General features: G+C 45.4%; 1 protein-coding gene across 1 annotated transcript in view; it reads right to left on the bottom strand.

The window, feature by feature from the left end:
* Positions 1-698: 698 nt before the first annotated feature.
* LOC144675072 (dynactin subunit 1-like) overlaps positions 699-16,251 on the bottom strand; it is a 94,920-nt gene continuing 79,367 nt past the window's right edge. Inside the window, exons 4-6 of the mRNA XM_078536116.1 lie at positions 14,720-14,899; positions 6,480-6,677; positions 699-945 (exon numbers count right to left, since the gene is read on the bottom strand). Coding sequence (XP_078392242.1) covers positions 709-945; positions 6,480-6,677; positions 14,720-14,899 — 615 coding nt within the window. The 3' untranslated portion in view covers positions 699-708. The remainder of the gene's footprint in view (positions 946-6,479; positions 6,678-14,719; positions 14,900-16,251) is intronic.

Here is a 16,251-nt window from a genome sequence, read left to right on the forward strand (position 1 = left end):
GCCCAGCCAGCCCGTACCCAACCAGCCCGTGTCCAACCAGACCGTACCCACAGCCCGTACCCACAGCCCGTACCCACAGCCCGTACCCAACCAGCCTGTACCCACAGCCCGTACCCAACCAGCCCGTGCCCAACCAGACCGTGCCCAACCAGCCTGTATCCAACCAGACAGTACCCAACCAGCCCGTACCCAACCAGCCCGTGCCTACAAAACCAAAAACAGTGTCCAATGTTAGATTAGACAACATTTGCTAAATGACTCTCAGTGTGCTAAGAATTGCGCTGACAATCAATTTACGATTGTCAGTTGTGCTCTCAGTGTGGTGCTTGTGTGTACTGGAAGCTACATATATAAACACACAGGGCCCTGTTCTCTGCAGACAGAAAGAACATGTACACACATTGTGCCTGTTTCAGCTAAACAAAATGAGTGACAGCCATTCACTGACTCATTCCTCAGGGCGATGTCCTGACCAAAGTCAAGCTGCGTGGTTTAAATTTCAAACAATGCTTGGCGATTAACTGTCAGTCACCATCAACTGGTGCATTCTCCATGACAACGCCTCCACCAGAGTCCATTTGCCAACCAATCAGCACTCTCTTCTCATACAGTATAAAGTTGTTGCTTCCCCTAACATTGGTAATCTTGCGATTGTCCTGACGGCTGCAAGATCAAACGCTGCGATAAAATGTCTTTTTCCAGCAATACTCAAGTTGTGTACCACCAAACAACTATTTCACCTTTCTCTTCAATCTCATGCTTCAGGATCTCCAGGTCCATCGTTAACTCCTCGACCTTCTCCTTCAGACTATCCACTTCTTGTTGGAGAGATTCCGCTCGCTCCTCTGCCATCTCTTTGTCCAGAGTCGCCATCTCAATGGCATCAGCTGTATCAGCCATCTCCTCCATGTAATGGTCTCTGGCTTCAAGAGCATCCTTTGCTTCCTAAACAGTCAGGAGGAAACACAGCTCAGACACATTCTCATCAATGAAACACAGCCACAATACAAACCTGAGCAATTAAATACATCCTCATAACCAACCCCTGTAACTAATCACAGTTCCAAGAAAAATACATAACTAAGCATAGACCCAGTATAACAAGAGTAAATAAACACAGCCTCAGTACAACCCCTTCACACCGTTAAACGCAGTCGGAGCAGGGACCCCAGTAATTAAACACAGCCCCAGCTGTGGCCCCGTTAATTAAACACAGTCCCAGTAGGAACCCCGGTAATTAAACACAGTCCCAGCAGAGGCCCCAGTATTTAAACACAGTCCCAGCACAGGCCCCAATATTTAAACACAGTCCCAGCAGCGGCCCCGGTAATTAAACACAGTCCCAGCAGGAACCCCGGTAATTAAACACAGTCAGCACACTGGCCCCACTGAATTAGAACAGCCTGCATACCACCCCCAGTAATTAAATACTGTCCCAGCACCGGCCCCAGTAATTACACAGCCCCAGCACCAGCCCCTGTAATTAAACACAGTCAGCATACCAGCCCTACTTGAATTAGCACAATCTGCATACCACCCCCAGTAATTAAATACTGTCCCAGCACCGACCCCAGTCATTAAACACAATCCGCAAAATTACCCCAGTATTAAAACAGAGTCCGCATATCAACCCCAATAATCAAACACAGTCCACATAAATACCCCAATAACAGTCCCAGCACCGACCCCAATAATTAAACACAGTCTACACACCAAACCCAGTAATTAAACGCAGTTCACATACTGACCCCAGTAATTAAATGCAGTCTGCATACCGCATTGAGGGGGAGGCGGTGGGGTATTGTCACTGGGCTGGTAATCCAGAGACCCAGGGTAATACTCTGGGGACCCAGGTTCGAATCCCACCACGGCAGATGGTGGACTTTGAATTCAATGAAAATCTGGAATTATAAGTCTAATGATGACCATGAAACTATTGTCGATTGTCGTAAAAACCCATCTGATTCACTAATGTCCTTTCGGGAAGGAAATCTGCCGTCCTTACCTGGTCTGGCCTACATGTGACTCCAGGGGCACAGAAATGTGGTTGACCCCTAAATGCCCTCTGAACAAGGGCAATAAATGCTGACCTAGCCAGTGGCACCCACACCCCGTAAACAAATAACAAAAAAAACCCAGTCCGCACGTCGACCTCAGTAATAAAACACAGTCCGCACGTCGACTCCAGTAATTAAACACAGTCCGCACGTCGACTCCAGTAATTAAACACAGTCCGCACGTCGACTCCAGTAATTAAACACAGTCCGCACGTCGACTCCAGTAATTAAACACAGTCCGCACGTCGACTCCAGTAATTAAACACAGTCCGCACGTCGACTCCAGTAATTAAACACAGTCCGCACGTCGACTCCAGTAATTAAACACAGTCCGCACGTCGATTCCAGTAATTAAACACAGTCCGCACGTCGACTCCAGTAATTAAACACAGTCCGCACGTCGACTCCAGTAATTAAACACAGTCCGCACGTCGACTCCAGTAATTAAACACAGTCCGCACGTCGACTCCAGTAATTAAACACAGTCCGCACGTCGACTCCAGTAATTAAACACAGTCCGCACGTCGACTCCAGTAATTAAACACAGTCCGCACGTCGACTCCAGTAATTAAACACAGTCCGCACGTCGACTCCAGTAATTAAACACAGTCCGCACGTCGACTCCAGTAATTAAACACAGTCCGCACGTCGATTCCAGTAATTAAACACAGTCCGCACGTCGATTCCAGTAATTAAACACAGTCCGCACGTCGACTCCAGTAATTAAACACAGTCCGCACGTCGACTCCAGTAATTAAACACAGTCCGCACGTCGACTCCAGTAATTAAACACAGTCCGCACGTCGACCCCAGGAATGAAACACAGTCCGCACGTCGACCCCAGGAATGAAACACAGTCCGCACGTCGACCCCAGTAATGAAACACAGTCCGCACATCGACCCCAGTAACGAAACACAGTCCGCACGTCGACCCCACTAATAAAACACAGTCCGCATGTCGACTCCAGTAATTAAACACAGTCCGCACGTCGACCCCAGGAATGAAACACAGTCCGCACGTCGACCCCAGGAATGAAACACAGTCCGCACGTCGACCCCAGTAATAAAACACAGTCCGCACGTCGACCCCAGGAATGAAACACAGTCCGCACGTCGACACCAGCAATGAAACACAGTCCGCACGTCGACCCCAGGAATGAAACACAGTCCGCACGTCGACCCCAGGAATGAAACACAGTCCGCATGTCGACCCCAGGAATGAAACACAGTCCGCACGTCGACCCCAGGAATGAAACACAGTCCGCACGTCGACCCCAGTAATAAAACAGTCCGCACGTCGACCCCAGTAATGAAACACAGTCCCAGCACCAGCCCCAGGAATTAAATACAGTCCCAGCACTGGCCCCAGTAATTAAATGCAGTCCGCAAAATGACCCCAGTAATAAAACAAAGTCTGCATATCAACCCCAAAATCAAACACAGTCCACATACCAACCCCAGTAATTAAACACTGTCCCAACACCGACCCCAGTAATTACACAATCCCAGCACCAGCCCCAGCCCCGTAATTAAACACAGTCAGCATACCAGACCTACTTGAATTAGCACAATCAGCATACCAACCCCAGTAATTAAACACTGTCCCAGCACCGAACCCAGTAATTAAACACAGTCCGCATATCAAGCCCAGTAATTAAACACAGGCCACATATCGACCCCAGTAATTAAACACAGGCCACATATCGACCCCAGTAATTAAACACAGGCCACATATCAAGCCCAGTAACTAAACACAGGCCGCATATCGAGCCCAGTAATTAAACACAGGCTGCATATCGAGCCCAGTAACTAAACACAGGCCGCATATCGAGCCCAGTAATTAAACACAGGCTGCATATCGAGCCCAGTAATTAAACACAGGCCGCATATCGAGCCCAGTAATTAAACACAGGCTGCATATCGAACCTAGTAATTAAAAACAGTCTGCATACTGATCCCAGTAGATAAACACAGTCTGAATACAGGTCCCAGTAATTAAACATAGGCTGCATACCAATCCCAGTCATTAAACATAGTCTGCATATCGACCCCAGTAATGAAACACAGGCCGCATATCGACCCCAGTAATTAAACACAGGCCGCATAGCGACCCCAGTAATTAAACACAGGTCGCATATCGACCCCAGTCATTAAACACAGTCCGCATACCGATTCCAGTCATTAAACACAGTCTGCATATCGACCCCAGGAGTTAAAGAGTCACCCAAGAGAATGAGGATGAAGGTATCGAATTCGGGGAGAGAGACTGCGAGGTTCTTGAGCAAATTGATATAGGGAGTGACAAGGTATTGGAGGTGTTGGCAGGCTTAAAAGTGGACAAATCCCTAGGTCCGGATAATTTGTGTCCCAGACTGCTGAGGGAGGCAAGGGAGGAGATCGCAGGGGCTCTGACCCAAATTTTTAATTCGTCTCTGGCCACGGGGGAGGTGCCAGAGGACTGGAGAACAGCTAATGTGGTTCCGCTATTTAAGAAGGGCTGTAGAGATAAGCCAGGGAACTACAGGCCAGTGAGTCTCACGTCAGTGGTAGGGAAACTATTGGAGAAAATTCTGAAGGAGAGAATCTATCTCCACTTGGAGAGGCAAGGTTTGATCAGGGATAATCAGCATGGCTTTGTCAGAGGGAGGTCATGCTTAACAAATTTGATTGAATTTTTTGAGGAGGTGACCAGGTGTGTAGATAAGGGTAGTGTAGTTGATGTAGTTTATATGGATTTCAGCAAAGCCTTTGACAAGGTCCCGCATGGGAGACTTATAAAGAAGGCAAATGCACATGGGATACAGGGTGATTTGATAAGGTGGATTCAAAATTGGCTAAGTTGTAGGAGACAGAGGGTGATGACAAAAGGATACTTTAGTGACTGGAAGCCAGTGTCCAGTGGCGTACCACAGGGATCTGTGCTGGGTCCCCTATTACTTGTCATTTATATAAACCACATAAAGGACTGTGGGGGTAGGATTAGTAAGTTTGCGGATGACACAAAGATTGGCCGGGTGGTTAACAGTGAGGTTGAGTGTCTTGGGCTACAGGAAGATCTAGACGGGATGGTCAAATGGGCAGATAAGTGGCAGATGGCATTTAACCCTGAAAAGTGTGAGGTGATACACTTTAGAAGGAGTAATTTGACAAGGAAGTATTCAATGAACGGCATGGCACTAGGAAGTTCTGAGGAACAAAGGGACCTTGGCGTGTGTGCCCATAGATCTCTGAACGCGGAGGGGCATGTTAGTGGGGTGGTGAAAAAGGCATATGGGGCACTTGCCTTTATCAATCAAAGTATAGATTACAAAAGTAGGGAGGTCATGTTGGAGTTGTATAGAACCTTGGTGAGGCCACAGCTGGAGTACTGTGTGCAGTTCTGGTAGCCACATTATAGGAAGGATGTGATTGCACTGGAGGGGGTGCAGAGGAGATTCACCAGGATGTTGCCTGGGATGAAAAATTTAAGTTATGAAGAGAGGTTTGATGGACTTGGGTTGTTTTCATTGGAGCAGAGAAGACTGAGGGGCGATAAGATTATGAGTGGCATGGACAATGTGGATAGGGAGCAGCTTAGTTGACACTTAGTTGAAGGGTCAAGTTAGTTGAAGCTTAGTTGACCCTTAGTTGAAGGGTCAGTCACAAGGGGGCATAAGTTCAAGGTGAGGAGCAGAAGGTTTAGGGGGGATGTGAGGAAAAACTTTTTTACCCAGAGGGTGGTGAGGGTCTGGAATGCGCTGCCTGGGAGGGTGGTGGAGGCGGGTTGCCTCACATCCTTTAAAAAGTACCTGGATGAGCACTTGGCACGTCATAACATTCAAGGCTATGGGCCAAGTGCTGATAAATGGGATTAGGTAGGTAGGTCAGGTGTTTCTCACGTGTCGGTGCAGACTCGATGGGCCGAAGGGCCTCTTCTGCACGGTGATTCTACGAATGCAAGTCCCAGTAATTAAACACAGTCTGCACACTGGTCGCACAAATTGAAGACTGCATAGCGATCCCTGTCATTAAACACAGTCTGCATATCGACCCCAGTAGTTAAACACAGAACTATCCCGCTGTTCCGCGATGTCACTGAAGCAAAGCTGATAGCATGGACCATGCAGGCTGTGTTACCCCTTCTCTATGTGGAGATGCTGTGTTACCCCTTCTCTATGTGGAGATGCTGTGTTACCCCTTCTCTATGTGGAGATGCTGTGTTACCCCTTCTCTATGTGGAGATGCTGTGTTACCCCTTCTCTATGTGGAGATGCTGTGTTACCCCTTCTCTATGTGGACATGCTGTGTTACCCCTTCTCTATGTGGACATGCTTTGCGATTTCTTCACCATGCTGAGCCCAGTCCACCCACTGAGCCGAGATTGCACACTCTGGGAGAGTGAGACTGGACAAGATGCACATTAATAATGAGGGAAGGATGAACCTTTTTGGCTTCTTTCAGTTGCCGCTGCAGCTCATTCTGCTGCTCCTGCATCTTCAGCTTCCATTCCTGCAGTTGTTCAAATTGAATCCGGAATTTCTCCAACTCCTTCAACTTGGCTCGGTCTTCGTTTCTCTTCATTTTCAACGTCTCCAGTTTTTCTTCAAGATCCTTCACCTGGCCTCGGAGATTCTCCTCCTCCTACAAACACAAGGATATCAATCGAAGAACAAAGAACAAAGAAAAGTACAGCACAGGAACAGGCCCTTCGGCCCTCCAAGCCTGCGCCGATCATATTGCCTGTCAAACTAAAACATTTTGCACTTCTGGGGCCTGTATCCCTCTATTCCCATCCTATTCATGTATTTGTTAAGCTGCCTCTTAAACACCACTATCGTACCTGCTTCCACCACCTCCTCTGGCAGCGAATTCCAGACACTCACTACCCTCTGTGTAAAAAAACTTGCCCCGCACATCTCCTCTAAAGTTTTCTCCTCTCACCTTAAATCTCTGTCCCCTAGTAATTGACCCTTCCACCCTGGGAAAAAGCTTCTGACTATCTACTCTGTCCATGCCACTCATAATTTTGTAAACTTCTATCAAGTCGCCCCTCAATCTCCGTCGCACTAGTGAGAACAATCCGAGTTTCTCCAACCTCTCCTCATAGCTAATAACCTCCAGACCAGGCAGCATCCTGGTAAACCTCCTCTGCACCCTCTCCAACGCCTCCATATCCTTCTGGTAATGTGGCGACCAGAATTGCACGCAATATTCCAAGTGTGGCCTAACCAAGGTTCTATACAGCTGCAGCATGACTTCCCAGCTTTTATACTCAATACCCCTGCCAATGAAGGCAAGCATGCCATATGCCTTCCTGACTACCTTATCCACCTGCGTTGCCACTTTCAGTGACCTGTGGACCTGTACACCCAGATCCCTCTGGTCATTGATGCATTTAAGGGTTCTGCCATTTACTGTATAATTCCTGCCTGTATTAGACCTTCCAAAATGCATTATCTTGCATTTGTCCAGATTAAACTCCATCTGCCATTTCTCCACCCAAGTCTCCAACCGATCTATATCCCATTGTATCCTTTGACAATCCTCTTCACTATCTGCAACTCCTCCAACCTTAGTGTCGTCTGCAAACTTACTAATTAGCCCAGTTACATTTTCCTCCAAATCATTTACGTATACTGCAAACAGCAAAGGTCCCAGCACTGATCCCTGCGGAACTCCACTAGTCACAGCTCTCCATTCAGAAAAGCACCCTTCCACTGCTACCCTCTGTCTTCTATGACCAAGCCAATTCTGTATCCATCCTGCCAGCTCACCTCTGATCCCGTGCGAATTTACCTTCTGTACCAATCTGCCATGAGGGAACTTGTCAAAGGCCTTACTGAAATCCATGTAGATAACATCCACTGCCCTTCCATCGTTGATCATCTTTGTCACTTCCTCGCAAAACTCGATCAAGTTAGTGAGACACGACCTCCCCTTCACAAAACCATGCTGCCTCTAACTAATACGCCCATTTGCTTCCAAATGGTAGTAAATCCCGTCACGAAGAATCTTCTCCAATAATTTCCCTACCACTGACATAAGGCTCACCGGCCTGTAATTTCCTGGATTATCCCTGCTACCCTTATTAAACAATGGAACAACATTGGCCATTCTCCAGTCCTCTGGGACCTCACCCATAGCCAGTGAGGATACAAAGATTTCTGTCAAGGCCCCAGCAATCTCCTCCCTTGCCTCCCTCAGTACTCTGGGGTAGATCCCATCTGGCCCTGGGGACTTATCCACCTTAATATTCTTCAAGACGCCTAACACCTCTTTTTTGATCTCAACATGATTCAGGCTATCTACACACTCTTAAATAGACAAATCGACCGCCAAGTCCTTCTCTTTGGTGAATACTGATGAGAAGTATTCATTTAGTATCTCTCCCATTTCTTCTGGCTCCACACACAGATTCCTACCTCTGTCCCTGAGTGGGCCTACCCTTTCCCTGGCTAACCTCCTGCTTTTTACATATGTATAAAAGGCCTTGGGATTTTCCATAACCCTGGTTGCCAGTGACTTTTCATGACCCCTTTTAGCCCTCCTGACTCCTTGCTTAAGTTTCTTCCTACTTTCTTTATATTCTCCACAGGGTTCATCTGTTCCCTGCCTTCTAGCCATTATGAGTGCTTCTCTTTTCTTTTTGACTAATCTCACAATATCCTTCGTTATCCAAGGTTCCTGAAACTTGCCATGCTTATCCTTCATCCTAGCAGGAACATGCCGGTCCTGAATTCTTATCAACTGACGTTTGAAAGCCCCCCACATGTCAGTTGTTGATTTGCCCTCAAACATCCGCCTCCAGTCTAGATTCCTCAGTTCCTGCCTAATATTGTTATAATTAGCCTTCCCCCAATTAAGCACCTTAACCCGAGGACTCCTGTTATCCTTATCCACCAGTACCTTGAAACTTACTGAATTATGGTCACTTTTCCCGAAATGCTCTCCTACTGAAACTTCGACCACCTGGCCGGGTTCATTCCCTAATACCAGGTCCAGTATTGCCCCTTCCCTAGTTGGACTATCTACACATTGTCTCAGGAAGCCCTCCTGAACTTTTACTCTTCCCTCAACAGGACTCCAGCTACAGTCCAAATAGAAGCATTCAGCTATCAAACTGGGATTCTCCCTTCGCCAAATTATCAACTTAATTAACATGAATTCAGTGTATAATGATAGTTATGCACTGAACACACTATGTAGAGACAGTGGAGAATTTTGTGGCAGTTGTATATAAGCTCCATGGTAGTGGCTGTGAAGTGGCAGATTGTATAAATGCAGCAATTAGACAAGCATGTAGCAAAGGCAGAGAGGTCTGAATGGAGGATTTTAACTTTCATATAGATTGGGGTAAACAGATGAGCTCCATTTAGAAAGGTAGTGAATTTCTCAGTGTGTCTGGGAGAGTTTTCCACAACAGAATGTTCTGGAAACCAACAAGATATGCATAGTACATTAAATTCAATAATGACTAATGAGCCGGATTACGTTAACAGCCCAATGGTACATGAACATCTATCCAATAGTGATTATACTGTGATGGATTTCAATCTCCTGTTTGAAATGTGAAAAAAATACTAAGATTGGAGACTTGGGGTAAGGCTGGCTTCAATGGGATGAGACAGAGACTGTTCACAATCGAGACAAATCTGTTCAGGGGCAAAATGAAAGAAAAGCCAGTGTTTAAAAAAGAATTGAACGTGGTATAGAACCAGTTTATAGCCAGCTTCACATTCCCAAAAGACAGCAATGGATAACTAAAGAGAGTAAAGGTAACATAAAACTAAAATTTAGCTGAAAAGAGAGACACGTTTGTCCCGATGAGTACGAGACGAAAAGCTTCAGCAACAATACGAATTCTCAAACAATCACTACCACAGGGGTGAAGGGGTGATTGGCCAAGGCACTACCATGGAGAAAGCAAAGGGGATTTCTCATCTCTCCCTCCATTCAGTAACAAAACTAAAAGATAAAGCATATACGCAAATCCACACCAAAGCAGGTTTCAGTGTATGGGAGAGTTACAAAGAACAACAAAACATGACAACAGAGATAGCAAGAGCGACAAAAAGAGAATAGGAAAGAAACTTGAAAGTATGTTCCAAACTAAGGCAAAATTTCACAATGATGTTAGGAACAAGAGGGCGATCAGGAGCAATGTTGGCCGATTGAGAAGTGATAATGGTGATATTGTCAATGAAGATAAGGAATTGGTGGATATGCCGAATAATTTTTGCCTCAGTATTTACACAAGAGAGAAAGAGGTCAGCATGCTGGAATCAGGGAAAAGGAACCACCAAAATTCATGTCAGTAAAATAACAATAACGGAGAAAATAATGGCACTAAAGAGAGTGTCAAACCGCTTGAGCCAGATGATTTCTATCCCTGGGGAGAAAACAGAGTAGGTGAGAACATTGTAGACGCCATAACTATAATCTTCCAACATTTAATCGATTGCTAACCATGACTTTAGATTGGGGAATTGTGCATGTTGTCCGCTGTTGAAGAAAGGTGAGTGAGGGGAACCAGAGAAATGGAGACTAACTACCCTAACTCCTGTTTCTGGCAAATTACTAGGGTCTATAAATAAAGACAGGGAGACAACACCTTCAAAGTTTTCAGCTGATGAGAGATAGCCAACATGGATTTGTAAAGGGTTGGTCATAGCTGACAAACCTGAATGAATCTTTTGAAGAGGCGACTAAAGCACTGGACAGGGGAATGTTGATGGACAGGGGAATGTTGATGGATTATTTATGTAGACTTTAAATCTGTGCCCCCTCGTTCTGAATCCTTTCATGAGTGGGAATAGTTTCTCCCAATCTACCCTGTCCAAACCCCTCATGATTTTGAATACCTCTGTCAAGTCTCCTCTCAGCCTTCTCTTCACCAAGGAAAACAGTCCCTGTTTTTTCTTCAAGTTGTCATTGCTTCTTTTGGCAATCACCTTAAATCCCTGCTCTCTTGTTCTCGATCCTTCCACCAATGGAACTGTTAGTCATATTCGAGTCCAAGCTTTACCTCTGTTTCTCTCTCCACTGATGTTGCCTGACTTGCTGAGTTTTATTAGCACTTTGCTTTTATCCCTGGTTATCCCCACAAACATTCACTCCCTCCACCACCGACGCACAGTAGCAGCAGTGTGTGTACCATCTACAAGATGCACTGCAGGAATTCACCAAGGCTCCTTCGACAGCACCTTCCAAACCCACGAGCACTACCATCTAAAAGGACAAGGGCAGCAGATAGATGGGAACACCACCAGCTGGAAGTTCCCCTCCAAGTCACTCACCATCCATACAATGTGGCAAAGATTAGTGGTAAGCCAGAGGATTGGGAGAGTTTTAAACACCGACAAAGGATGACCAAAAAAAGAATAAAGAGGGAGAAAATAAACTTTGAGGGTAAACTAGCAAGTAATATAAAAACAGACAGTAAGAGCTTCTTTAAATATATAAAAAGGAAGAGAGGCCAAAGTGAACATAGGCCCCTTAGAGAATGAGGCTGGGGAAATAATAATGGGGAACCAGGAAATGGCAGAGGAGTTGAATAAATACTTTGCTTCAGTCTTCACAGTAGAAGACACTAATATCATTCCAAAAATACTAAATAATCAAGGGGCAAAAGGGTGAGGTGGGGGGGAGAGGAAATCAATACAATAACAATCACTAGAGAAAAAGTACTAGAGAAACTAATGCGGCTAAAGGCTGATACGTCCCCTGGACCTAATGGGTTGCATCCTAGGATATTAAAGGAAGTAGCTACAGAGATAGTGGATGTGCTGGTAGTAATCTTCCAAGAATCCTTAGATTCTGGAAAAGTCCCAGAGGATTGGAAAACTGCCAATGTAACACCCTTATTCAAAAAGGGGAGGGAGACAAAAAACAGGTAACTATAGGCCAGTTAGCTTAACATCTGTCATTGGGAAAATGTTAGAGTCTGTTATAAAGGATGTAATAGCAGAGCATTTAGAAATACATAATCTAATCAAGCAGAGTCAGCATGGCTTCATAAAGGGGAAATCATGCCTAACAAATTTATTAGAATTCTTTGAGGAGGTAGCAAGCAGGATAGATAAAGGGGAACCTGTAAATGTAATATATTTGGATTTCCAAAAGGTGTTCGATAAGTTACCGCACATAAGGCTACTTAATAAGATAAGAGCCCATGGTGTTGGGGGTAGTATATTAGCATGGATAGAGGATTGGTTAACTAATAGAAGACAGAGAGTTGGGATAAGGGGGGACATTTTTGGGATGGAAACCTGTAACTAGTGGAGTGCCACAGGGATCAGCGCTGGGGCCACAATTATTTACAATATATATTAATGACTTGGTTGAGGGAAGTGAATGTACTATCACCAAGTTTGTGGATGATACAAAAATAGGTGGGAAGGCAAGTGGTGAGGATGATACAAGGAGTCTACAGAGGGATATAGACGGGTTAAGTGAGTGGACAAAAACTAGGCAGATGGAATATAATGTGGGAAAATGTGAGGTTCTGCACTTTGGCAGGAAGAATAGAGGAGCTGAATATTATTTAAATGGAGAAAGACTGCAGAAAGCTGCAGCACAGAGGGATTTGGGGGTCCTTGTGCATGAATCACAAAAAGCTAACATACAAGTTCAGCAGGTAATAGGGAAGGCAAATGGAATATTGGCCTTTATTTCAAAGGGAATGGAGTATAAAAATAGGGAAGTCTTGCTAAAACTATATAAGGCACTAGTTAGACCACACCTAGAATACTGTGAACAGTTTGATCCCCTTATTGGAGGCAGTCCAGAGAAGGTTCACTAGGTTGATCCCAGGGATGGAGGGATTTTCTCATGAGGAGAGGTTGAGTAGGTTGGGCCTGTACTTATTGGAGTTTAGAAGAATGAGAGGCGACCTTATTGAAACATATAAGATTCTTAGGGGGTTTGACAGGGTAGATACTGAGAGGTTGTTTCCCCTTGTGGGAGAGTCTGGGACCAGAAGGCATCATCTCAGAGTAAGGGGACACCCATTTAATACAGAGATGAAGAGGAATTTCTTCTGTCAGAGGGTAGTGAATCTGTGGAATTCTTTACCGCAGAGGGCTGGAGAGGCTGGGTCATTAAGTATATTCAAGGCTGAGATAGACAGATTTTTAATCAGTAAGGGAATCAAGGGTTATGGGGAAAGGGCAGGAAAGTGGAGTTGAGGATTATTACATCAGCCATGATCTCATTGAATGGCGGAGCAGACTCGATGGGCCGAATGGCCTACTTCTGCTTCCATTATTTATGATCTTATGGACTTGGAAATATATCGCCGTTCCTTCACTGTCGCTGGGTCAAAATCCTGGAACACCCTCCCTAACAGCACTGTGGGTGTACCTACACCACATGGACTGCAGCGGTTCAAGAAGGCAGCTCACCACCACCTTCTCAAGGGCAATTAGGGATGGGCAATAAATGCTGACCCAGCCAGTGACACCCACATCCCAGGAATGAGAAAGACAAAATAGACTATACCTGGAGTTCGAGAGAGCAGTTCTGGGTACTGCACCGTAGGATGGATATGTTGGTTTTGGAGGGAATGCAGTCTCTAAGTTTAACCAGAAAGATACCTGGATATGTTGGTTTTGGAGGGAATGCAGTCTAAGTTATAACCAGAGAGATACCTGGATATGTTGGTTTTGGAGGGAATGCAGTCTCTAAGTTAACCAGAAAGATACCTGGATATGTTGGTTTTGGAGGGAATGCAGTCTCTAAGTTTAACCAGAAAGATACCTGGATATGTTGGTTTTGGAGGGAATGCAGTCTCTAAGTTTAACCAGAAAGATACCTGGATATGTTGGTTTTGGAGGGAATGCAGTCTCTAAGTTTAACCACAAAGATGCCTGGATATGTTGGTTTTGGAGGGAATGCAGTCTCTAAGTTTAACCAGAAAGATACCTGGATATGTTGGTTTTGGAGGGAATGCAGTCTCTAAGTTTAACCCGAAAGATACCTGGATATGTTGGTTTTGGAGGGAATGCAGTCTAAGTTTAACCAGAAAGATACCTGGATATGTTGGTTTTGGAAGGAATGCAGTCTAAGTTAACCAGAAAGATACCTGGATATGTTGGTTTTGGAGGGAATGCAGTCTAAGTTATAACCAGAGAGATACCTGGATATGTTGGTTTTGGAGGGAATGCAGTCTCTAAGTTAACCAGAAAGATACCTGGATATGTTAGTTTTGGAGGGAATGCAGTCTCTAAGTTAACCAGAAAGATACCTGGACTCACAGCATTAAATTAGAAAACCTTGGGTTGTATTCCTGGAATTTAGAAGTTATGAGGATCAGTTAATCCAAGTTTTTGAGCTATTCGGGGAACAGGGAGAGTACTCAGAAAGAACCGACTTCAACTGACTAGAATAGGACAAGGAGCCATTGTCAGGAGCTTAGAGCCATATCTTTCAGTAGTGAAATTAGCAAATACTCCTACACACAAAGACAGGATATGGGCAACAGGATTGAGGGGCTGAATGGCCTCTTCCTGTTCATGTGTTGTAGTTGCAAACTCCCCACGAGAGCCACACAGATATGATGTGTTTGGGGTCAGTTGTGTTATCCGTTCCTACACTCCTGTCACAGGTGTTGACATAGAGCCCGGGGTAGAAAATCTTCACTTTGTACCAGTTATAGCAAATACACTCGGTTAACTCTCACTCACCTTTGGAGACAGCAGAGGAGGGGCCTGAGGTAATGGCAGTCCAGATGTTGGTGTGGGGATGATAGGGGCAGCGATTGGAGTCTGTGCTGGAGTGCTGGCCTCACTGCTGCTCATCTCAGCAGCAGACGGTGATGGAGTAGCCGATGTCCCGCTCGATGCTGAATTCGCTGACCGGCTTGGCTGTCACAGGAAAGCACCAATTATTAAGGGCCATAAAGCCACGCCTCCCAATCCCACCTCCCCAACCTCCAGCTCAGCTGCTCCTGTCACTGGCTCAACTGCAGATGACCAGCCTCCACATTATCCTCGAACCAGAAGATAGGACAGAGGCCACTCGGCCCATCTTGCCTTTGTCAGCTCTTTAAGAGAACTATCCAATTCATCCCACTCTCCTGTTCTTTCCCTATATCTCTTTAAATGTTTCTCCTTCCAAATCTGCTTCGACCACCCTCTCAGTCAGTGCATCCCACATCACAACAACTCAACAGTTTAAAAAAGGTTTTCCTCATGTCACTCTGGTTTGTTTGTCGATCTGAGTCCCTCTGGTTACTGGCCGACCCACCCTGGAAAAAGCTTCTCCTTATTTACTCAATCAAAACCATTCATCATTTTGATCATCTGGATCTATCATACAGCTCTTAACATTTTCTGCTCAAGGAGAACAACTCAAATTCTCCAATGTATCCACAGAACAAAAACAGTAGAAACAGGATTCAGAGGCCATTCGGCCCAGTGAGCCTGCTCCGCCATTCAATACCATCATAGTTGATCTTGGGCTTCAATTCCAGTTGCCTGCCTGCTCCCCATTGCCCTTAACTCCCTGAGACACCAAAAATCTGTCTATCCCAGCCTTAAATGTATTCAACGATGGAGCAACCACAATCCTCTGGGGCAGAGAACTCAAGATTCACAACCCTTTGGGTGAAGTAATCTTTCCTCATCTCAGTCCTAAATGATCAGCCCTTTATCCTTTTTTCATTCTTTAACAGTCATGAGTGTCACTGGCTAGGCCAGTATTTTTATCATCCCTAACTGCCCTTGAGGTGGTGGTGGTGAGAAGTGCAAGGTTTCTTTATTCTTGTACTGCAATCCCCTTGCAATAAAGGCCAACATGCAATTTGTCTTCCGAATTGCTTACAAGATTCACATACACAAAATTGAGTCATAGAGGTCTACAGCACAGAAAAAGGCCCTTCGGCCCATCGAGTCTGCGCCGGTCCAACAAGTACCTAACTGTTCTAATCCCATTGTCCAGCACTAGGCCCATAGCCTTGTATGCCATGGCATTGCAAGTGCACATCCAAATACTTCTTCAATGTTATGAGGGTTTGTGCCTCTACCACCCTTTCAGGCAGCGAGTTCCAGATTCCCACCACCCTCTGGGTGAAAAAATGCTTCCTCACATCCCCTCTAAACCTCCTGCCCGTTACCTTAAACCTATGCCCCCTGATAATTGATCCCTCCACCAAGGGGAAAAGTTCCTTCCTGTCTACCCTATCTATGCCCCTCATAATTTTATACACCTCAATCAT

Source organism: Cetorhinus maximus, unplaced genomic scaffold (genome assembly GCF_964194155.1).
Source record: "Cetorhinus maximus unplaced genomic scaffold, sCetMax3.hap1.1 HAP1_SCAFFOLD_910, whole genome shotgun sequence".
Lineage (NCBI taxonomy): Eukaryota > Metazoa > Chordata > Chondrichthyes > Lamniformes > Cetorhinidae > Cetorhinus > Cetorhinus maximus.